Source organism: Moschus berezovskii, chromosome 25 (assembly GCF_049115385.1).
Source record: "Moschus berezovskii isolate FMDL1 chromosome 25, NW_MosBer_1.0, whole genome shotgun sequence".
Lineage (NCBI taxonomy): Eukaryota > Metazoa > Chordata > Mammalia > Artiodactyla > Moschidae > Moschus > Moschus berezovskii.
Window position 1 is genome coordinate 7,474,931 of NC_142484.1, and position 23,393 is coordinate 7,498,323.

The window sequence follows — 23,393 nt, forward strand, 5'->3', positions numbered from 1 at the left end:
ATCAACTCCCAGGCTGTAATTAACACACTCTCATTATTTCATAACATAAACCACCCCAAAGTTTGCTGGAAATGGTGACATGGTTGGATGGCATCACCGGCTCAATGGACATGAGTTTGAGCAAACTCTGGGAGATGGTGAAGGACAGGGAAGCCTGGAGTGCTGCAATACACGACTCAGCGACAGAACAACAATAACAAAGTTTGCTGGAAATTGATTTAATAAGTCACATGATACAAAAGGTTAGGAATATTCAAAGGGCACTTAGTGAAACACTGCTTTGTCCCACAAGGGCAGACAGAAAACGTTAAGGCACAATGGATGCTCAGAAAACAGGAAGAAGAGGCTGAAGAGTCAAAACAAGTAATCTGTGTACACACACACCCATCACATCCCTCAGGCCCCTCAATCTATCAGATAGGAATTCACCTGGCATCAAAACAGTGCGTGGGAGCAGATAACAAGAGGGCTAGGAGCCAGAGGGGCTGGGAGCCAGTGAGGTCTCCAGGAGAGATGAGACGTCCTCTAGCTGGGACGTTCGGAAAGGCTGGAGACACCTATTCATTATGAAAGATAACAAAGTCCCTACTGCTGGAGGGCAAGCCCCCCTGGAAACATCTGGAGTGTTCAAAAGCCAACAAAGGGAGGAGGAGGTGAGTGGGCTCTGACATCTGGAGACAAGAGGTTCACATTCCCTTCCCCACATTCTCCACCAGGAAGGGAAGACAAAGCAAACCCTGTGTCGGGCTGGATCTGCCTCCTTCCTGTGGAAAGTCCCCAGAAGCGCCCCAGTGGTGGTGGTGGTGGGGTGACCACCAAGAAAGAGCCCAAGGCTGAGAGGCCAGCTCTTCTGGGAGGAGGCAGGAGGCCATGGGAAGAGCCCCACCCAAGCCACATCCACCTCCCTAGAGAAAGGTCCCCGAGAAAGAAGAGACCCCTCCTGGCCAGGGACTTCTCGTGCATGGGCCTAGGGCTGGATGAAACCTCAGCACCATCCTGGAAGGAGCGCCAGCAGCTCCGAGATGGCGGGGGTACCCTCGTGAGTAACCTGAGTTCGCAGGCTTCATGGAACCAAAGCAGATCTAAAAAAGATCCAAACTGAAACTGGAAGCCCCAAGGGGGTTTGGGAGCTCCTCCAGGTGTGGGGTGTGGGCCTGCGGGCTGGTGGGTCCACAGGGCAGCCACTGCCCAGCACAGTGACATCACCAAAGATCAGCAAGCACGCTTTCCTGCTGGTCAGAGTCTCCTGCTCACAAGGGAGACCAAAGTGAGGGGCATAGGGGGCCCTCCAGTTCCATCGAGCTGGAGAGGGCTCTGTGGGGGCCTCATTGTCTGTGGAGACCCCCAACCCTCTCCTCGCAGGGCCACGTCCCAGCCTGGCCACATGAGCTGGAATGTGGGGATGTGGTCACCAACGTCCAGAGAGAAAAGCAAAGACACACATGCTCCTCTGGAGTGTCCTGAGCCCTAATGCTCAGCCACCTGCCACCAGAGGGACTTCACAGTGGGGGATACTCTGTCTTGAGAGGGGCACAAAGGCGAGTCCCTGGGTGGGAGGGGGTGGCCGGGGCCTGGTCAGATTGATTCTGAGACAGCAGCGGAGCCCGGAGTCCAGGGATGGCAGGTAGGCTGCAAGAGGGAGCCTGTGGCAGCCCCCAGCCAGCTCTGCACACCCCAGCCTGGCACAGAAGTGACTTGGCCACACGCGGAGGCCGCCCTCCCCCACCCCCGGCATTCGCCTTCAGGCAGCATGATGCCCCCATGTGCTCCTGCCTGCACAGTGACCCTCAGCCCTGCTCCAGGCTGTCGGCAGCAGGCTGCACCACGGTGTAGCTCCCCTGGCCCAGGGAGAGCTGCCGGCTGAAGAAGGATGTGCTGCGTTTCGGTTTCACCCGCCTGATCGTCTCGCCTGTTGGGGGAACAAGAGGGACGCACTGAGGAGGGGGCCCCCCCGGGAGGGGCCCGGCCCCAGGGGAGCCCCTTCTGGAGCCTATTCAGGCTGAGCTCCCCTCTTCACTCCCACCAGCTTCGTGAGCCTCAGTCCCACCTCCACCCCTCCCATAGTGACAGGATCAGGGGCGAGGGACCAGTCTCCTAAATCAGGTCACCAGAGTTTCCATTTGATCGTGGGCCTGCTGTGGTATCTAAACCTGTTCGAAAAGAGACTGGAGAGGGGTACAAACGTCCAGCTAAAACAGAACTCACAGGGATGTCATAGATAGCATAAGGAATATAGTCAGTAATACTATAACTCTGTATGGTGACAGTGATAATCAGACTTAGAAGGATCACTTCATAACATATAAAAATATTGAATCACTATGTCAAAATCACTATATATACAAATATATAATATGTCAACTGTAATTCAATTCTGGAGTAGGAAAGGGCAGCCCACTCCAGTATTCTTGCCTGGAAAATTCCATGGTCAGAGGAGCCTGGCAGGGTATAGTCCATGGGGTCGCAAAGAGTCATACATGACACAGCACACACATAATTCAATTACAAAAAAGAAGATCAAAGTTACAAAATACCTATAATACATACCACTGCCTGAAAATGATCCTTGATGAGACAAATAGACTTTTTCTGGGGGAGGGGGGAGAGAGTGGCGCTTGTGGAATTTTAGTTCTCCAACCTGGGATTGAACCTGACAGTAGAAGCCTGGAATCCTAACCAGTGGACTGCCAAGAAAGTCCCTAAAAAGACTTCTTAAAAGTTAAAAATATCAAGCCAGGTGATCAAGGTCAACATCAAGTCACAAATCATGTTGATAATACACCTTTGATATGATGTGGTAAAAATGGCACATTACTTCTGTTATCTTCCTCCCCCAGACCCTTAACTCTTGTCTAATAATGAGAAAAACAGAAGAGAGAGTCCAGTAAAGGGGCCTCCTACAATATTCCTGATAAGTGCTCCTCAAGACTTCAAGGTCATCAAAACCAGGAAGGTCTGAAAAACTCGTCACAGCCAAGAGGAGCCTAAGGAGACATAACCACCACATGAAGTGTGGTGTTCTGGATGGGACCCTGCATCTGAAAAAAGAGGTTAGGGAATGTTAAAACTAAGGACTTTAGTTAATCTACTGCATCACGTCAGTTCATTAATTCTAACAAACATACCATATTAACATAATACGTTAATTTTAAAAAGCAAGCGACAGAAGAAAAACAGGCAACAGAAATAAATGGTAATGCATGAAGAAACTGTATGTGATCATGCACGTAAAAACGACCCCACTTCACCAGCATCCGAACACCAACTCTGATGAGCTCACTGCCCTCAGGATGGTAACACCTGTCATGGGTAAGGATGGAGAGGCAGGCGCCTCCTTCTCTCCTGGGGTGGGCACAGTGGGTGCACCCTTTGACCTGGCAACCCCATTTCCAGTAATTTATCCTGAGGAAACAGTTATAGATTCCAGGTAAGGATCTGGCTACCAGGTAAGGCATGCTGTTTATAGTAGCTGATGAACTACAAATACAGTTGGCCCTTAGATAACAGGCGGGTCGAGATGCCAACCATCTGTGCAGTTGAAAATCCAAGTATAACTTCTAGCTGGCCCTTCGTAGACCTGTGTTTCCGTCTCACCCACCAGTTCAATCAACCGCAGATCATGTGTGTGTGTTTGTTAGTCGCTCAGTCGTGTCTCTTTGCGACCCTATGGACGGTAGCCCGCCAGGTTCCTCTGTCCACGGGCTTCTCCAGGCAAGAATACTGAAGTGGGTTGTCATCCTCTCCTATAGGAGATCTTCCCGACCCAGGGATCAAAACTGCGTCTCCTGCATTGCAGGCAGATTCTTCACCACTGAGCCAACAGGGAAAGCGTGCATTAGGGCACCTATGTCATCTTTACCAGCTGCACTGATTCCATGGGGTGTGTACCCATCCTTCCCATACACACACCTTTAGTAACGGACACTAGTAATTTCTAGTTTTTCACATTTGGATATGCCTGTAGACACAGCAGCGAGGGGCTCTTACTGCTGGGGCCCCAGAGGGAAGCCTCCGACTCTCCGTCAAACAATGGGATGCTCGCACCCAGCCCTAGCCCCCTACCAGGTCCTGCCAGCTGGAAGCTAACTCGTTGCACCTGGAACTGCTTCCCACTTCCAGAATTCTCCGTGGTGTGCATGTGCACACGTGGAGGTGTGTGTGCACAGCACGAGGTGGTCACTCACCCTCCTCCACGTAGTCGATGGTGGAGAGATGCTGGATGCGGCTGCACACCACGCTGCCCTGCCTCCGCAGCTGGGGGCGCTGGTGAGGGGCTGGTGAGGAGCCAGAGGCCGAGGTGGGGCCAGCCTCCTGGGAGGCAGCAGGCTCCGCAGCCTGGCTCAGCTCGATGCAGTACTCGATGAGGCTGCTCATCAGCTCAGCCTGGGGAGGAGAGGGGGCCGGCATGAGGCCTGGGGGGTTCTCTATTACCTGCTGCAGAGTGAGAGGATTCAGACCCACACGCCCTACCTGCTGGTGGGGGAGACCGATGAGGAAACAAATACTTTTTACACAAGAGAAGAAGGGGAGTCTACTCTGTGGGCCAGGGGAGGCACCCCATTTGGGTTGACTTCAGGGGTCAGATTGTTGTTGTGTAATTGTGTAGTTGTGTCCGACTCTTGCGACCCCATGGACTGTAGCCCTCTAGGCTCCTCTGTCCATGGGATTTCTCAGGCAAGAATACTGGAGTGGGTTGCCATTTCCTCCTCCAGAGGATCTTCCCGAAAGAAAGAGAGGAGAGTGAAAAAGCTGGCTTGAAACTCATCATTAAAAAAATATGATCATGGCATCCGGTCCCATCACTTCATGGCAAACAGATGGGGAAAAAGTGGAAGCAGTGCCAGATTTTATTTTCTTGGCCTCCAAAATCACTACGGATGGTGATAGCAGCCACGAAATTAAGATGCTTGCTCCTTGGAAGGAAAGCTATGACAAACCCAGACAGTATATTAAAAAGCAGAGACATCACTTTGCTGACAAAAGTCTTTATAGTCAAAGCAATGGTTTTTCCAGTAGTTATGTATGGATGTGAGAGTCGGATCATAAAGAAGGACCATAAAGAATTGATGCTTTTGAACTGTGGTGTTGGAAAAGACTCTTGAGAGTCCCTTTGACTACAAGGAGATCAAACCAGTCAATCCTAAAGGAAATCAGTCCTGAATATTCATTGGAAGGACTGATGCTGAAGCTGAAGCTCCAATACTTTGGCCACCTGATGCGAAGAACTGACTCATTGGAAAAGACCCTGATGCTGGGGAAGACGGAGGGCCAAATGAGAAGATGGTGGTAGAGGAGGGGGGTGGGTGGTAGGATAGCATCACTGACTAGTGGACATGAATCTCAGCAAACTCCAGGAGATAGTGAAGGACAGGGGAGCCTGGCTTGCTCAATAGTGAGGTCAGCTGGGTGGGGTAGGCAGTTCCCCTGAACACATTCCTCAAGCCTTCTCAACAGACTTGAAACATTACACACGTTGACATAAAAGGTGACGTGACCAGATGTTAGCGGGCAGGGTCTGGGCACCTTAGGGCAGGGATGGCCAGGGCTGGCAGATCCACAGACAGAAAGTTGCCAGCAGGTGGCGTTGCCTAGGCAGGGCGTGTTCAGGGAGCAGGACACAGCAAGGACTGGGGTAGACAGGCTGGCCTTGGACCCACTGGGGAGCAGGGTCAGAGGCCAAGGGGGAGGTCGGTGACTGCCCACCCGATGGGGTGACCCGAGGCTGCTCCAGAACAACACAAGCCGCCCTGAGGAGGGCAAGCAGGGCAGGAAACTGTGCATGGGAGGTCCAGGCCCCACACATCATCCTCTCCTCCCTGAGGGAGCTGCACGCAGCTGAGCACAACAGAGCCACCCTCTGAGATCCTCTAACACCGCTCCTGAGGTTGGGGGAGGCTGCCATTACACCTCAGCCGCCTCCAACAAAATTAAATATTCATTCAGGATAAGACTCAGCAAGCTAGAAATGGAAGAGAACTTCCTTAACCTGATGAAGGGCGTCTATGAAGAATGCACAGCCAACAACATGCTTACTTAGAGCAAGACTGAAGGCTTTCCCCTCAGGCCCAGGATGTCTGCTCACCCCGACTCACCAGGTGAGACCAGTGCTGCCAGGCAAGACCAGGGAGAGGCATGCGGCCTGCAAAGTTAGAACACAACTGCCCCCTTCACAGACAACGTTTAACGGTCCAGAGACAATCCCAAAGGAGCCTCAAAAAACCTGCTTTCAACGAGTGAGTTTCATAGGGTTATAGGATATGAGGAAAACAAAATCAACTGTGTTTCTACATGCCACAGCCAACAACTGGAAACTGAAATTAAAAAACAGTGTACCATCTCTGGTAGAACCAGACAAATAGGGAGGGGGATAAATCTAATAAAAGATATATATGATATGTATGCTGAAAACCACAGAATGTTAGTGAAAGAAATGGAGAAATAAAATAAATGGCCCGGGGGCTTCCCTGGTGGGTGAGTGATAAAGAATACCCCTGCCAATGCAGGAGACATGGGTTCGATCCCTGATCCCGGAAGATCTCACAGGCCAAGGAGCAACTAAGCTGGTGTGCCACAACTACTGAGCCTGTGTCTAGAGCCCTCGTGCCACAACCACTGAAGCCCGCGCGCCTTAAGAGCCTGTGCTCCCCAAGAAAAGCTACCGCAACAAGAAGCTCTATACCGGAACTTTGAAGTAGCCATCGCTCACCACAACTAGAGAAAAGCCTGTGCAGCAATGAAGACCCAGTACAAAGTGGAGGTCGCTCAGCTGTGTTTGACTCTTTGCGACCCCATGGACTGTAGCCCGCCAGGCTCCTCTGTCTATGGAATCCTCCAGGCAAGAATACTGCAGTGGGTAGCCATTCCCTTCGCCAGGGAATCTTCCCGACCCAGGGATCAAACCCAGGTCTCCTGCATTGCAGGCAAATTCTTTACTGTCTGAGCCACCAGAAAAGCCAAAAGTAAATAAATAAAATTATCTTTAAAATGTCATTTAAAATAAATGGACTGGAAGATTTAAAAACATCTCTTCAAAAGACATTTTTAAGAAAATAAAAAGTTGGAGACAAAGTTATAGACTTTGTCAAGTTATTAGATAAAACATTTGTAAAATATTTATCTGATAAAGGACTGGTATGCAGAACACATAACGAACTCCCATAGCTCACTAAGAAAACAAATAAGCCAATTTAGGGACTTCCCTGGAGACATGAGGGATCAGAATCTGCCTGCCAATGCAGGGGACACAGGTTCAATCCCTGGTCCAGAAAAATTCCACATGCTGCAGAGCAACTAAGTCCGTGCGCTGCAATGACAGAGCCTGTGTGCCACAGCCACTGCAGCCCTTAGCGCCTAGAGCCCTTGTTGCTCTGCAACGAGAGAAGCCATCGCAATAGGAAGCCAGAGCACTGCAATGAAGAGTAACCCCCGCTTGCTGCAACTGAAGAAAGCCTGCACGAAAAGCAATAAATACCCAGCAGGGTCAAAAATAAAACACATAAATAAAATTATTTTACAAATTTCCCAATTTTAACCAAGTGGAGAAATGATTTGAACAGAGAGTCCATCAAAGACCTACAGATAACAAATAAACACACAGAAGGATAATCAACTTAATAAGTCATAATGAAAATGCAAACGACAACCACACTGACCTGTCACTACCATACGGTCATTATAATGGCAAACACGGCTGGAGGGACTGTAGGATGGCACAGTCACTTTGGAAAACAGCTTGGTAGTTTCCAGTAAAGCTGATCATATGTTTATGATACAATCCAGTAACCCCACTCCTAGGTATTTACACAAGAGAACTGAAGGCATACGCCCACTCAACAGCCTGTACACAAATGTCTGCTGCTGCTGCTGCTAAGTCACTTCAGTCGTGTCCGATTCTGTGTGACCCCATAGATGGAAGCCCACCAGGCTCCCCCGTCCCTGGGATTCTCCAGGCAAGAACACTGGAGTGGGTTGCCATTTCCTTCTCCAATGTGTGAAAGTGAAAAGTGAAGGTAAAGTCGCTCAGTCGTGTCTGACCCTTAGCGACCTGCAGCCTACCAGGCTCCTCCGTCCATGGGATTTTTCTAGGCAAGAGTATTGGAGTGGCTTGCCATTGCCTTCTCCGACACAAATGTCTAGGGCAGCTTTATTCACAAAAGTCCCAAACTGGAAACATCCTTCAGTGGGTAAAGAGCTAACCTGTAGTATATCCACCCAATGGAAGACTACGCAACAGTCAAAAGGATAAAACCGGTACACCGTGAAATGTAGATCACCTCACGGGCATGAATCTTGGTGAAAGCGGCCAGGCTCAAAAGGCTGCATAGAGTATGTATACTGTAGGGTTGGATCACTATTTGTTTATCATCTACCAGTTGACAGACATTTGTGTGGTTTTCAGTTCTTTGGTTATGACACACAAAGCTGTATGAACATCTTAGTGTAAGTCTGTCTATGGACATATGTTTCTTTCTTCTGGGGAAATTCGGTAAGTGTGTTTATATGACATTCTGGAGAAAGCAAAACTCTAGGTTTAGCTAAGAGGAGGTATCAGATAGCAAGTGAAGAGATGAGTCTGAAATCAGAAGAGATACGTATAAAACAATTTAAAAAAAAAGAGAGAGAAAACCCCAAAGAAAAATTGGCAGACATCAACAAACAGGACATCCAGATGGTGGATATATATGTAAAAGGTGCTCAACCTCATTGGTGTATGTGTATTGCGGGGGAGAAATGCCAACTAAAATCATGTGGAGATTTGGGGGTGATGGAAATAATGCCAATAAAAAATGGGCAAAAGCTGTGGAGAGACGTCTCACTTCTAGGAAGATGCGTGGACAGCAAGTGAGCAGCGCTGTGCTTGCCTGTGGTGGCGGTGGTTATGTGAACATGTTAAAACTCACCTCTCAAAACGGGTGCATTTTATTGTAAATTATATCTCAATAAAGTTGACCAGAAAGTAAAAAAAAGAAGCATAAGGAGATATCCCTTCTCAACCACCAGAGTGGCTGAAGGGACCAGTCGGCTCCTGGGCCTGAAGCTGGGTGTGGGCACAGAGGACGCAGGCAGCACCTTCTGCCACAGTCAGAACTGGACACCCAAGGACCCGTCAGCAATGGGACGGAAAAGTCAAGGGGGGCAAATTCACACGTGGGACCGCCTAGTGCAAGCGGGAGACCACGGCACTGGCACCCACAGCGGGGACGAGGATGGAGCTCCCAGATACAGGGCTGAGCGTGAGACTGGGCAGACAGAATGCGCCATGGGGAGCCTCTGCCGGAAAGTTCGAAGCCAGGCACAAAGACTCTGGGGTGACACAGGTCAGGGTGCGGGGGTCCCTTAGTGGGGGTCACGGCTCGGAGGGGGACTGAGGAGGGGTCTTTCTTAATCTGAAAGGTGTTACATGGGTTTCTTTTTTAAATATATAATTTATTTTTGGCCGCACTGGGTCTTCGCTGCTGCTAGGACTTTTCCCCAGTTTCGGTGAACAGGGCCTGCTCTCCAGGCACGGGCTTCTCGCCGCGGTGGCTTCTCTTGTCGTGGAGTGTGGGCTCAGCAGTTGTGGCACACGAGCTTTTAGTTGCTCCTCAGCCTGTGGAATCTTCCTGGACCAGGGACTGAACCTGTGTCCCCTGCAGGCAGATTCCTACCCATTGTTCCACCTGGGAAGTCTGTTACATGGGTTTCTTTTACGAAATTTGTTGAGCTATATACACTTAGGAGTTGGGCACTTTTCTGTATGTATATTGTAATTCAATAAAATGGAGACTTCCCTGGTGCTCCAGTGGTTAAGAATCTGTCTTGCAATGCAGGTTCGATCCCTGGTCAGGAACTAAGATTCCACGTGCAGCGGAGCAACTAAGCCCATGCACTGCAACTACTGAGGCTGTGTGCTCCAGAGTCCACAAGCCACAACTAGAGAATTCGTATGTGTGACGAAAGATCCCGCACGACGCGACAAAGATCATGTGTGCCGCAACTGAGACCCAAGGTAGCCGAATAAACATATTGTTTAAAAGAAAAGGACGTTTTAGATTTTAAAAACAAAAAACTGTGCTAAATAAATAAAATAGAACATTTGGAATTAAAAAAAAAGAGACCTGGGTAATTCCCTCGTGTTCCAGTGGTTGGGACTTTGTGCTTTCACCAGTCAGGGCCCAAGTCTGATCCCCAGTCAGGGAACTAGAATTCCACAGGCTCCAGTGTGACCAAAAAAAAAAAAGAAGTCTAGGCCAGTGATAAGGGAGGGGCAGAGGGAGCAGAGTGGCAGGGAGGGTTTAGAGGCTCAAGGTGGCGGCAGGAAGGGCCATGTGCGTTCACCGAGGGGAGTCCCTGGAGCATATCTCTGTGCTTGGGGAGGGGAGCACCGAGGCACGCAGTCCTGGAAGGGCCCTCGGCCGTGACCAAGGTGGGAGGAGAAGGGGCAGGGGTGGAGGTTGGGGAGGGAAGACAGGGTGCTGAGCGCACAAGAGTGAAACAAAGGCACGCTGGTCACACAGCACTGGGCAGCCCTCCACCAACCACTGCCCCAGCTGCCCCACCACCTGGCCAGGCCTTCCGAACCCTCAAGGGTGGCTCCTGGTCGGCAGGAGTCAGCTCTGTGGTGTCCAGGCCCTCAGCAGCCCTCTCACCTCTTTGCTAGCCAGTCTGAGACCTCCGACGGTCTGGGGCCCCCTAAGTCTACCCTCTCCACGCCCACCCCCGCCGGGATGTGGGCAGTGCCCACCCTTACCTGCTTGGAGTAGATCTTGAGGAGTTTGTTGACTGGTGTCCCCTCATTGTCCCCGTCGAACTCCAGCCACAGCACAGACTCCTCCTCCTCGGGGGAGGTATGGTCCCAGGACAGTTCCTGGAAGCGCAGGCCCAGCAGGACATGCTGGCCAGCAGGAGACAGAGCTTGGACTCCTCTGGGCTGAGGCCCGCTGCCCTGCCCCATCCCCGAGGGTGTCACCAGGAGGGGACACCTGGCCAGGCTATATTTATATCCAAGGCTGAGCTGAAACTCACGTATGAGTTGCTCTCAGGAGAGGAATCCCTGCTTCCATCAGACCCTCAAGGAGGGCTGTGGTCCAGGAATTGAGACCCCCTAACCCACAGCCCCTCTCATCAGTGGGACAAGCCCCTGAGAGCTGGGATGGGGTACAGGGGAGACCCTCCTTCCCCAGAGTGCAGCTGGGTGGTACCTCGGCAGAAGGTGCAGCTGGGCCTGGCATGTCGGGGAGCAGGTACCCAGGGAGGGCTGCGGTCCCTCTCTGCGGACCACCAGAAGTCCCCCCAAAACTTGTCTGCTGGCATGGGAGGGACTCCCGCCCAGGTGCATAGAAGCCCCAGGGGCGGGCTGCCGACACCACTTCTACACAGGCCGAGACAACCAGCAGAGACAGTCAGCGCCAAAAGCAGGAGGCAGAGCAATACTCCGACAGCCAGGAGGGCTCCCAGTCATGGGGTTTTTCCAGAAAACCACCAGTGTCCAGCCACTGGTCGGGCAGAGCAGCCAGGCCCTGCCAGATGCTCTCCACCAGCTGTAGCCCCTTCCCCTGGTCACCCCCTGCCCTGCAGGCTGGGCAGGAAAGCTGACCCACAGTAGGCTCAGCAAGGCCCCCAGAATGACAGTGGAAGCCCCAGAGACATATCTGAGAGAGGGAGGTCAGAAAGGCTGCCCACCCTGCCCCGAGGCCAACCACAGGCCCAAGGGAACCAGGCAGGCCTGGGTAAGGACCCCACTGCCCTCCTCTCCACTAAGGCTCCCGCTCCGGGTCCCCCTGGAGGAGCAGGACGTACCTTCTCCCTGCAGTCAATGACATGCACGCCATCCAGGCTGATGGCCACGGACACTGGCTTGCGCCCACCCCGGTGCAGAAAGCCCTGGGCTGGCTTGTCAATCTCACCGTGGAAGAAGGCACACCTGGGGAGGGAAACTGGGGTTAGTCTGTCCCCTCCAGCACCAAGAACAAGGCCAGGGTCGGGGTTCACCCACCAGTGAGCGCACTGGCCAGGCCCTGTCCCAGGCACCTGAGATGCTTACGCTGTTTGGGTGACTAAAGGTTAAGTGGAAACCCATCCCAGGGAGGGAGAAACAGAGGAGGTGGGAGAGAGGGAGGCTTTGTGGAGGTGCTGGCCTCTGAGCTGATCAGGCAGGACAGGAGGGCTGGAACAGACAGGACAGGAGGGGAACTGGGTGGCGCAGAGTGAGCTGGGCACCATGGGCAGAAGGCAGAGCATGAACACAGGTGTGGAACAGAGTGAGTGATGTTCCAGGAATCACCAGGAGCCTGAGAGCTCAGAGATGGGAGCTGAGGCTGCTGGAGGCTGGGAGAGCCTGGGGGCTGAGGCTGCCCACCGTCCCGCCATGGGCTGCTCAGGCAGGGAAGCCACTTCAGGACTTGATGCTGAGAAAGGGAAAGGGGCCAGGGGCCTTGGGATACCCCGGCATTGAGCTGCCATGCTCTCCCTCCTGCCCCGTCATGGCCTGTCACACTCCGGCTGCCCTGGGCCCTCACCCCTGGCTAAGCCAGTGAAAGCAAAGGTGTTAGTCACTCAGTCGTGTTCAACTCTTTGAGACCCTATGGACTGTAGCCCGCCAAGCACCTCTGTCCATGAGATTCTCCAGGCAAGAACACTGGAGTGGGTTGCCATGCCCTCCTCCAGGGGATCTTCCCAACCCAGGGATCGAACCTGGGTCTCTGGCAAAACCAGAGACATAGTTAAATCCTGCAGCCCCAGGAGGGGACTGGAGACAAGCCCACTCCGCCTTCAGTTCTGAGCTCAGCGGAGGGCTCCCCCTCTGGGCAGACTCCCAACTCCACTGAGGAAACTGAAGCGACCGGAAGAGCGACCACTCGCCCGCCCTCACCTCAACTCCTCACTTGATCGGGCCCTCCCTGTGAGCACACGCGCCGCTCACCCACCATGGCAGGGGAAGACCTCCTCCGCCCGCACCCACAGCAGCTCCACCCCTGGGCTCCATCTCACAGGGAGGCTCCCGAGAGAGCTGGTTCCACTCACTGTCACTGGTTCTTTTTCTCTCACTCCTCCACCCGCTGCCACCTCCACGACGTGGGAGCCAAGGGGCCATGTTGAACTCGACCTTGCAGCAGCAGCACCTGAAGCTTGGCCATTCCTCCTCCTCACCCTTCCCTTCACTGGGCTGGTGGAGACCCTCCCGCCGGGCTGGCTGGCGTCCTCAGACTGGTCCACACTCACCTTTGAGGCCATTTCTTGGGGCTCCTGGTTTCAAACAGTGCCTGCACGCTGATGACTCATCCACTACCTGACTCTCTTCTCAGAAACCCAAGGGCTTGCCCGGAAGCGCCACTTGAGGATCTGGCAAGCATCTCAAAATCAACACATCCAAAGACAAGCCCCCGATCTGCCTTGACCTGCACCCCTCCCCACCCCGCCCCGTCCCGTCTCAGCTGGTGACACCATCCCGCAGCTGCTCGGGCAGAAATCTGGAGTCCCCTCGGCCTGCTCCCCTTTGCCTCCTCTCCTGCACACCTAGCAAGTTCCTTCCGCTCCACCCTCAACACCTCTGGAATCTGACCACGTCTCCCCTCCTGTGCGACCACCACCCGGCCTGAGCCTCGGCACTCTTTGGAGTGTGGCCACTGTCCTCACGGCTCACCCTGCCCACCTGCGGTCTGTTCTCTTTCTACTGTTTGCTGTCTCTCTTGCCCTTAGAACAGCCTCTTCACGGGCAGGAACGGTGGTCTCTTTTGCTCACCGAGGGGTCTCTAGCACCTCGAGGGTGCTGGCACTCAGTAGGTACCCAAAAGCTGAGGGCTAGAAGTGCCTGTGTGAACGAGAGCTGGCAGAAGGGGAGGTGGTGGGTCCACGGGCCACATGACTGTAGCAGGAGGGAGGAGAGGACCTGCCGGTGTCCGAGCTCATGACAGGGGAGCGGGAGGAAGAGTGTCCAGCCCAGGACCCGCGGACCCTGAGGCGCTGGCATCTAGATGTACCTCGAGTGAGGACAGAGCTCAGTGGGATTGGAGATGGGTTCACAGGCCGGGGAGGGACCCAGCGCCCAGGGCTGTGGCCGCACTAGGAACCACTCACCCGTAGAAGGGCAGCTCGTGGCACTTGAGGAGGTAGGCGCGGTAGTGGGGGCTCAGGGCGGCCTCGCGCTCACTGTCGCTGCCGGCTGCCTCCTGCACCCGGCGGTAGGCGTTCAGCAGGCCCTGCTCGCCTGTCCCGGCCTTGGCCCCACGGCCCCGGAGAGCAGCGAAGAGCCCGTGGCCCCGCTTGCAGAGGTGGGCAGGGAGGAAGGAGTCCAGCTTCTCCCTGTGGAGGAAGGGAGATGGGGCTGGGCTGAGGACGGCTCCGTGCCTGTGGGCTAGGAAGATGCTGCAGTCCTGGGTGCGGGGAGCATGGGGGGCGCCTGGACACGAGCCCCCAGAGAGCCCACTGTCCCCATGCCTGCAGTGCGCCTGTCGGTGAGAGGCCAGAAGGCAAAGCCAGGAGACAAGATGAGCTGAAACTGGGCCCACCCCAGAGCCAGACCGTGACCAGAGGGGCTCGGGGCCAAGTCTGTGTCACTGAGTTAGGAACGTTTGCATTCCTAAGCCAGCAATTTTGCAATCAAAAGATAGTGCAAACGACCTAGAGCCATCCATGTTTTGATCTGCTTGCTTAACAGAGATAAAAAATCACCACCAGCACAGGCTCACAAAGGAAAGGGCATTTTCAGTCACACAGACTCAAGAATCCCGGTGTGACGGCACCGTGTCTCCCGCTCAGGCAGCCCTCTGACTGTGGCGGGGCGCCAGCCCTTCCAGTGGACCACAGCTGGGGCCTGGGGCATGAGCGCCTCTCCAAGCCCATTTCTCCATGTTTCAATGACAGGGATCCCTACTCATACAGATGGGTGCTGACATGTGCTTGGCACATGGCAGGCGCCAAAAACAGTTGAGGTTGTCATTTTCATTGAAGAGGGGAGGAGGCTTCTGGAGGAGCAAGACTCCAGGCCACACGGAGGGGTGGTCGGCCCTGCGGCCCTGACACAGAAAGGAACGTGATGACGGGAGAGGCCTGGCCGTAGAGTAGCAGGAGGAGGGGCATCCAGGGGGCTGCTTCCCCACTTCTCAGGGCCACCCACATCTCTGCTTCCAGCCACAGCTCCCCCTTGTTGTTTGGAAATCCGGCCTCCTACCCTCAGTCCATGGGGTCTGTGCAGGCTCATGGAGGGTCCAAGGGAGAATCTGGACCTCAGTCAATCAGTGTCCTGGCCACTCTGTCTCTTCTGGGTGGGCCTGGGCCCAGCTGTCGTCATCAGATGAGTCTCAGGACTCTGGTCACGTGAGGGATGAGGTCTCTTCTTGCCAACGTGCAACTACTGTGGCCACCTGGCCACAAGAGCTTGTGTGGCAAGAGCTTGCCTGAGTGAAAGCTGGTCCAGAGGACAAGGGACTGGGCAAGGAGAGCGAGGACCGGGTCTGGTGGGTGGGAGGGACCCAGTCGGAGCCCCTGAACCTCAGTCACCCTCCACTGTCTCAGCTGCTCAGTTGTGTTCGACCATTTGTGACCCCATGGACTGTAGCCCGCCAGGCTCCTGTCCATGGGATTCTCCAGGCAAGAATACTAGAGTGGGCTGCCATTTCCTTCTCCAGGGGATCTTCCTGACTCAGGGATTGAACCCAGGTCTCCTTCATCTCCTGCACTGCAGGTGGATTCTTTACCCATTGAGCCACCTGGGAAGCCCTCAGTCACCCTGGACCCGTCCATTTCCTGACAAAGTCCCTCAAGTCCAAACAGTCTGAGCTGGGTCTGCTTTCACCCGCAATAGGACCAGACATGCCCATCACGAGAGCCGGGCTTTCTATGGCTGCCAGTCTCAAGCCAGCTCAGCTAGGAGCGTTCAGGCTCCGCTGACCTTGGGTGGCCCTGCTAGGCCCCAGCTCTTAGTCACTGGGCACAGGGCCCAGTCTCCGCACATCCTCCCCCCAACCCTCCCCCCTCCCCCCCTGCAACACAGCTATACACCAAAGGGCTGGTGTGGGGGAACCCTGAGTCTAGGACAGACTGTTTCAAGTACATTCTCATTGCAATTATCGCTAAACCTCAGGATTCGTCCACGGAGGTCACAGTCAGGCCTGGTCTACTTCCCGGGTAGACTCAATTGTCATAACCCCCCCAGGCCCTGCTAATCAAAGAGCACAGTTTCTTGAGAGGCAGCTGGGAAGCTTAGAGCCAGCATGCTGGAGGGTCAGGAAATGGGGCCTCGTCCCTGGAGTTCAGGACTAAATCAGACAATCAGTGGCAACTGGGACTTGGAATGTGGTCAATCCCGGCTATGACTTCCAAGAGAACAAGCCCAACTCCCTCTGACCTCAGACGGGGGCTGGGCTCCACCCTTGCACACAAGTAGGGGTCTTCTCACAGGTGTCACTTCACCTGTCTCCCACTGCCCAGGCCCCTCAGCCCAGAGCAGATGAGAAAGAGGAGGTCCAGAGAGGTGGGGTGACTCACTCAAGGTAACACAGCGTCAGGGCCTCCTGACTCCAGGACCTGGCAAGACCACTTGCAATCAGGATTTCGAGACCAGGGGCTCCCCTCCATGGGCCCTCACCTCAGGGCACAGGCGGCAGGCTGGCCAGGCTGGTAGGGCCCGAGCTGCACGCGGCACACCAGGGCGCCCAGGGCCTCGCAGTCCTCCACGTCGCAGGGGTACCGGGCGGCCAGCACGTTGCCCTTGGCCTCCTCGTAAAGCAGCCGCAGGACCTCCTTGTCATGTATCTGCGAGCCAGTGTGGCAGGGAGGAGTGGCTCAGGCCGGAGGGACACCCATGTCCAGGGGTCAAGCGACAAGGGGAGGTTGGACACCCTGGGGAGGTGGTACCGCCTGGGGCTCCCTGCCTCACCTGGAGCTCCCGCCGTTTGGGGAAAAACACGTTTCTCCGGAACTGCAGGGAAGGCTCATCTGGGGAGAGAGGAGGGGGTCGCTGGCCACCCTGCACAGCCGCCCTGCCTTCCTGCTGAGTGAGCCAGTCGCCTTAGTCCCTGAGTCTTCTCCACCACCGCTCAGGAAACCCCAGAGCCGTACAGAGATGGGGGTGTGTGGCTTATCTCGAGGTGCTCACTGTTCCCCCCAGCCCACCCTATCCTGGGCTCCCCTCCCCTGGGGGAGAGCCCTCAGGGAGCGCAGCTCCACCTGCCAGGGGAGGCCTGGCTGGGCCGGGAGGTCACACCCCAGACCCAGGTGGGCCCCCAAGCCAGGGACGCACAGGCAGCAGCACTGACCCATGGCCACGTCGTCGTCTGGGGCGTCGGTGAATCGCAGCAGCAGCTCCTGCCACTGGCGGCCCAGCTTGTAGGGCTGGTGCTTGGGCTTCAGCTGCACCTCTGCGGGAGGAGAGGGAAGGCGGCCGTGAAAAGGGAAGGCAGCGCAACTGCCCACGCTCACAGCAGCGACGACAAACTCAGGGCCAACATTCACCGAACCATTTCAAGTGCTTTACAGCAACTGCTCTGAAATAACCCTACTCTCATTTCATCCACAGGGAAAACTGAGGCTCAGAGAGGTTAAGGTGTTTGTCCAAAGTCAAACAGCAAGTGAGAGGGGGTCAGGTTCCAGGCAGCCTGACTATTCCCTACAGTGCCCAGGGTGGGCTGCAGCTGAGAGGCTGAGGCAGACGGAAGGTGCTGGGGGTGGCGGTCCTGCTGCCCCTGGCACTACCTGGAAAGCAGAGTGCGAAGCTGGTGAAAGGCTCAAAGGCCCAGGGAGTTGTTCTCCCTGCTCCCAGCCCTGCCTGGGCCTCTCCATTGCTAGCCCCCACCCAAGCATGTCCCATGGAGGCTCTGGGCTCCAGCCGGCCTTACCCCGAGCCCCGGCAGCTCAGAGGACTCCCATTCTCAGTACGGGACTGTGGTCCCACACTTCCAGATGGGGCCTTTCTGCCTAGAGGCTGTCCCCCTAGGAGACGGGCTGTCCCCCCAGTGAGACGGACTGTCCCTGGAGCCCTGTTCCACGCAGAGTGACAATGGCACTCAGAAAGTCAAACCCTCCCAAACATCTAGCTTGAAGGGTGGCTCTAGCAGGCGGCACCCCTCCCTGCCTCACGGCCCTGGGGCGTGGGTCACCGCCGCACCCACTCAGGGGGCGGACTGGGGCCAAGAGTCCTGAGGGCCCGTGTCAAAGCTGAAGTGGCCTTTCAGCCTTCCTGAACCCAGCCTGGGAACAGAGTGGGCGCTGACCCTGTGCTGGGGCCTCCTGGCCGGGGCGGTGCCCAGCATAACCCACTGGCCACACAGGCAGCCCATTCATGTTCTTGCGAGGGGGCAGACGGAATGCGATGAGGAGGGAGTGGGGGAGGAAGTCAGCTGGCCAACTGCAGGGACAGGGAGCTGAAGGCCGGGCAGGGGCCACATGAAACCACCACCCCCAGTTTTCCAGAGACACAAGCAGAGGGGCCTGCAGTCCTGCCCGACAGCCAGAGGGTGAAGGTGGGGCGGCTGAGCTGGGTGGGGAGTGGCCGAGAGAGACTGGTCAGCAGGAAGAGGGTGGGCGAGAGCAACAGCTGGGCAGGAAGCTCCCACCGGTGGGTGGGGGTGGGGAGACAGGCATTCCCTTTCCCACCAAGCTGGCATATCTTCCCTCCAGGGCAGAGGCACAAACTCCTAGGGGCCCAGGGACCAGGCACACCCTTCTGACCCTGTTTCTCTGCAAGGGAGAGTATCTAACCCAGAACAAGCCTGGCCCTGGCACCGGTGGAGCATCCTCTCCCTGGCCCCTTTCCCGACCAAGTCAGCAGGCTAGTGGCCGTATTCAGAGGCCCCAGGGGGCTCTCTGCAAGCCTGCCGCACATCCCCCAGGCCTGAGGGCTGGAGAGCCCCCACTGCCCTCACTCTTGCTACACCCCCGCCTTGGGATCTCAGCCTGAAAAAGCAGGACAAGCTGATCAGAAACCGGGCAGGGCTGGGGGGTCCCTGCAGAGAAGCTGGGTTCCCACTCATCATCCCCGCCCTCAGGAAAAGTCTCACCCTTGGGGTGGCTGTGTCCTGGGCCAGGTCCCACCTTCCTCCCAGCCTCCAAAGAGCAGGGTGCAGTTCAAAGAGGCTGGCTGGGGGCCCACCCAGGCTTCTGTTCCAATCTCTGTCCCACCACGCAATGCTCCCGCTGCTCCAAACCTCAATTTCCTCATCAGTATGACCAGACTGGGCCATGAGGATAAGGTGACACTCTACTTGCAAAATGCCAGCTCAGGCTGTGGCACGGACCACGTGCTCCGTGGATGCGCATGGCTCCCTCCCTGTCCCCCATCGCCCTCCTCCTATGGCTCAGGCCCCGCAGCCCCGAGGGAAGGGGCAGGCGCGGCCCCCACGCCACCAGTACCAAGGAAGGAGACGGGGCAGAGGCGCCAGGCATCACCCCAGGGCTCGGAGATGGGGCAGAGGCGCCAGGTATCACCCCAGGGCTCGGAGATGGGGCAGAGGCGCCAGGCATCACCCCAGGGCTCGGAGACGGGGTAGAGGGGCCAGGCATCACCCCAGGGCTCTACGTCCTGGAAGCCACGGGTGGCTTCAGGACACATGTGACTCCCACATTTCCCTGATGTACAGTGGCCAGAGGTTCTAGAAGCTGCCCCCTCCTCCCCTGCCAGCGGCCTTCCAGCACAAAACCTGGGCTTCTCAGTGCCAAGCCTTACCCAGCAGAGGGGAGACGAGCCAGAGCGCGAAGGCGTCCAGGGCGATGTCTGGAAGCTGTAGGACCTCACGGATGGCCCGATGCAGCTCGTGGGCGCTGAGTGAGGGCAGGTTCTCCACGGCCAGGGGCACCATTGAATCGTCCGCCAGGTACACCAGCACGTCGGCTGCTGCAACGTGGGCCTGGCAAGGTCAGCTGGCCCAGCTGGCACAGGCATGCCATCTAAGCATCTTCCATTCCCCTGCTGGGGTTGGACCCTGCACCCCTTGGGGTGCCCAAGGCTACACTCCAGAGGCAAAGCCCCAGCATCCCCGAAGGACCCTGTGAAGAGTGCTTGTTAGCTCCATGCTGTCAATGCAGAGGCTCCAGGTTTGATCCCCAGTCAGGGAGCTAGATCCCACGTACCTCAACTAAGAGTTCACATGCCACAACTAAAGATCCTGCACGTGGCAACTAAGACACGGTACAGCTGAAGTAAATGCATAATTTTTTTTGTAACAGTCTGTTAGGACTTACTGGAGACCCTCAAACCACCCGGAAAGCCAGCAACTCTGGCCCAGGAATCAGCCTTGTCCTATGCTAGACCCCCAAAGTTTCAAATTGGGGCTGGCTGCTTCACCCCTAAACACTCCCCCTGCAGCCCCAAGGACTCTGCTGTGCTTCTCCCCTGAAGGAGAACATTACACAGGTGGGACTGAGGCCGAGAGAGACCAAACCCATCCTGAGGTTACAGTTAGTAAACCGAGCAAGGAGGGAGACAGCTGGTGACACACTATTACCTTAAACAAGCCACTCTCTCTCTGGCCCAAGCTAACATGGGGACAGAGGATTCCCAAGGCCACCCCGCGGTATAGCAACTTTCAGGGCTCAGCCTCCCTAGGATTCTTCAAGCCTCAGGACTCAACACGATGGCCTTTCAGAAGGACTTAAGTCTTAAACAGGCCAGCTGAGGTACAACCCTGAAAGTTGAGGGTTCCCTGGTGACAGCCTGCGGATGCCTGTTTGGAGCCTGGAGCCCCAAGGAGACCCCTGGAAGGGCAGCTAGATGCCAATCTCCATCACTGGAGCCACAGGCACAGTGAAGAAGCCTGAGGGCTCCAATCCTGCCTGGCCTCTGGCTGGCTGACTGACTTCAGCAAGTCAGCCCGTCACATGCCTCAGGCGTCAAGTAGGGCTAATTCCCATCCCCCACTACCCTTCCCCCTCTACCCCACCCAGAGCTTCTGTGAATCAAATGAGGTGAAGCCTGTGAAACACAAAGGTATAGTTTATTACTAACACAAATGAAGGTGCTTTTTGGATCCCCAGTCTGTTCGGCTCTAACAGTCACTTTCTTGAGAGATCATAAAATAATGTCCAGTTCAGTCAGTTCGGCTTAGTCGCTTAAGTCATGTCCGACTCTTTGGGACACCAGGAGGCTGAAATTCAGAGGGACATCTGGAGCAGTGAAGGCTCCAGTGTCCTGTACTTAACCTCTCTAGGGCCCAATTTCCTTCCTATAAAACGTAAATAATGATCCCTGGTTTCAAAGGACTATCTACCAAACAAAGAAAGGGAGTATGTCACTTTTCATTCATGAGATTTCATGTGAATTTCACAGCTACCTAAGATTTTACAAGTGAGGAAGATTTACAAGTGAGTATCCAACTCTTTCCCTGGTGGCTCAGAGGTTAAAGCTTCTGCCTCCAATGCAGGAGACCCGGGTTCGATCCCTGGGTCGGAAAGATCCCCTGGAGAAGGAAATGGTAACCCACTCCAGTATTCTTGCCTGGAGAATCCCATGGACAGAGAAGCCTGGTAGGCTACAGTCCACGGGGTCGCAAAGAGTCGGACACGACTGAGTGACTTCACTTCACTTCACTTCACCTAACTCTGCAAGTAGCCTAGTGACAGAGCCCAGGTCCTTGGACTGACTTGTCACTTTTCCACATCCCAACAGACCTTACTTGTTAATTAATAAATAAAATTCTCTTCAATGACAGAGATGACGAGCCAGGGCCACTTCCTCGGGGCTGGAACCCTAGGAAGGTACGGCGGGGTGGGGACTGGGGTCAGAGACCCACCTCGGGCTCCCACGGAGGACACACTGCTTCGATGGGACCGATCAGCTGGGCCGGGCTGCCCGGTACTGCCTTCCGGCCCGTCCATCTGCAGAAGGAAAGAGAAAAAGTCGTTCCTGGAGGGTCCAAATATGGGGGTGCTGGGAAGCCCTTCAAGCTGTCAATGAGGAAGGAAGGGGTTCAGAGCTGATCTACGAAGGTGAACACCAGGGTTGAAGGCACAGGTGTGTAGACTAGCGGGGTGAGGGGTTGGGGGGAGGGGTCCTCAGTCAACTTTAGATCGGGGCTGGTGGAAGGAGTCGGGGCCGTGGTGGTCAGGGGAAGGGTCAAGCTCGGCTCGCCGAGATGCCCAGGCACGACACGGCACACCCCTGTCCGGGGCGGAGGCCCGCGCAGGGCGTCGCCGCTCTCTCACCTTGCAGGAACGCAGCGCCCGCTGCCTCAGTCCAGGTTCCTGCCCTGACCCGGGCCCCCAGGTGCCGCTCGGTCCTCACTACCCGCCGAGACGCAGGTTCCCGCCCGCGCTCCGGTTCCCGGGGCTGCGACGCGGAAGCCCGGGCGGAGGAAGCGCGGCGCGCACGGCCCCGCCTCTTCGGCCCGCGCGAGCCAATCGGAGCCCGGGGCCGCCGCGCACGCGCCCTGCCTCCCGCCCGCGCGCGCACGCCCCTCGCAGGCTGGCGCTTATCCCGGCCCGCCGCCAGCCCTAGGCTCCTGGTGGCCGACTGGAGAAACTGCCCCGCCACCTACCAGAGTGACTGGGGGGCCCGTGACCCCACACACAGGCCCCGTCTGTTGGCCTGTAACGGAATGTGGCGAAGGTTCAAGGAAATAGGGAATGGGGCCGCGAGCTCTGGCGCTCACACGCGTGTGACTTTGGGCTAGTCCCCTCACCTGTGAAAGGGGGATGCTTCGTGGGGACGTGTCCCGGAGCCACACTGTGCTGGGCGCTGGGTAAAGGTGATGCTGGCAGCCTGCTGTACCGCAGTGCCTCGAGGCCGGGAGCGGGGATGAGCTCCCCACAGTGCTCAGGAACTGGGGTGCCTGTCTTGACTATTCCAGACAAGCCCTTTCCCGTCGGGTCCTCAGTTACCCCCTGTCAGACAGTGGACTCAATGACCTCCAAAGATCCTCAGATTACGTGTCAGGAATCCAGGCTGGGCACTCTTGTTATCCCAGGGAGCAGTCACATGAACCTTCACTATCTTAGACACACATCCTGGGACACCTTGCTTCATTCCCAGGCTGGGTAGAGGTGTTGGGGCCCAGAGGAGGCAGGTGTGAAACCACTTATCCCCAGGGTCATGTCACCAATGTGTCCTGGCAAGGCCAGCATGTGTGTGCCTGTGGTGTAGATCTCAGAAAAAACAGGTCCATGGATCGCCTTCCTGAGATGGAGAACCCAGAGATTGTTCCAAATGACAGCAACGGGCTGGGTGATCAGGAGGTGGGGTGAGGGGTGGAGGGTAGAGAGCTCACCCGCCCTGATTGCAGCATGTTGGAAGGCAGCTCCAGCCTAACACAGTCCAAGTCTCAACATTTGAAACAGCTCTCTGCCTACGCTCCAGGACCCAGGTTGCCCCACGATTGGCCCATTACATCATGGCTTCCTTCACAATGTGACCTAAAGACTCAGGGAAGATCAGATGTGAGCAGTGGGAAGCGGCACCTGCCTCCAGGTTCCCGGCTCTGGAATGG

At 55.9% G+C, this 23,393-nt stretch overlaps 1 protein-coding gene across 2 annotated transcripts; it reads right to left on the reverse strand.

The window, feature by feature from the left end:
- Nucleotides 1-179: 179 nt before the first annotated feature.
- FRMD8 (FERM domain containing 8) lies at nt 180-22,270 on the reverse strand. Of its 2 annotated transcripts, none has more exons than XM_055415556.2 (11): nt 22,114-22,270; nt 21,702-21,786; nt 19,640-19,804; nt 17,235-17,336; nt 16,856-16,914; nt 16,565-16,731; nt 14,056-14,280; nt 11,779-11,902; nt 10,730-10,873; nt 4,185-4,383; nt 180-1,909 (listed from the first exon to the last, which is right to left on the reverse strand). In XM_055415556.2, the coding sequence occupies exons 2-11, from the start codon at nt 21,784-21,786 to the stop codon at nt 1,788-1,790; spliced, it is 1,392 nt and encodes a 463-aa protein (XP_055271531.1). In that variant the 5' UTR covers nt 22,114-22,270; the 3' UTR covers nt 180-1,787. The 2 variants fall into 2 exon arrangements, with proteins under 2 accessions (XP_055271531.1, XP_055271530.1); XM_055415555.2 differs by having other exon boundaries at nt 19,640-19,807.
- Nucleotides 22,271-23,393: the final 1,123 nt, after the last annotated feature.

Excerpts from the sequence above, each read along its gene's own strand:
- FRMD8 (XM_055415555.2), bottom strand. The coding sequence starts at position 21,786 with ATGGACGGGCCGGAAGGCAGTACCGGGCAGCCCGGCCCAGCTGATCGG. Across the intron at positions 17,337-19,639 it reads GCTCGTCTCCCCTCTGCTGG|AGGTGCAGCTGAAGCCCAAG; the intron begins GTAAGGCTTGGC and ends CTCCTCCCGCAG. Across the intron at positions 4,384-10,729 it reads TCAAGATCTACTCCAAGCAG|GCTGAGCTGATGAGCAGCCT; the intron begins GTAAGGGTGGGC and ends TCTCCTCCCCAG.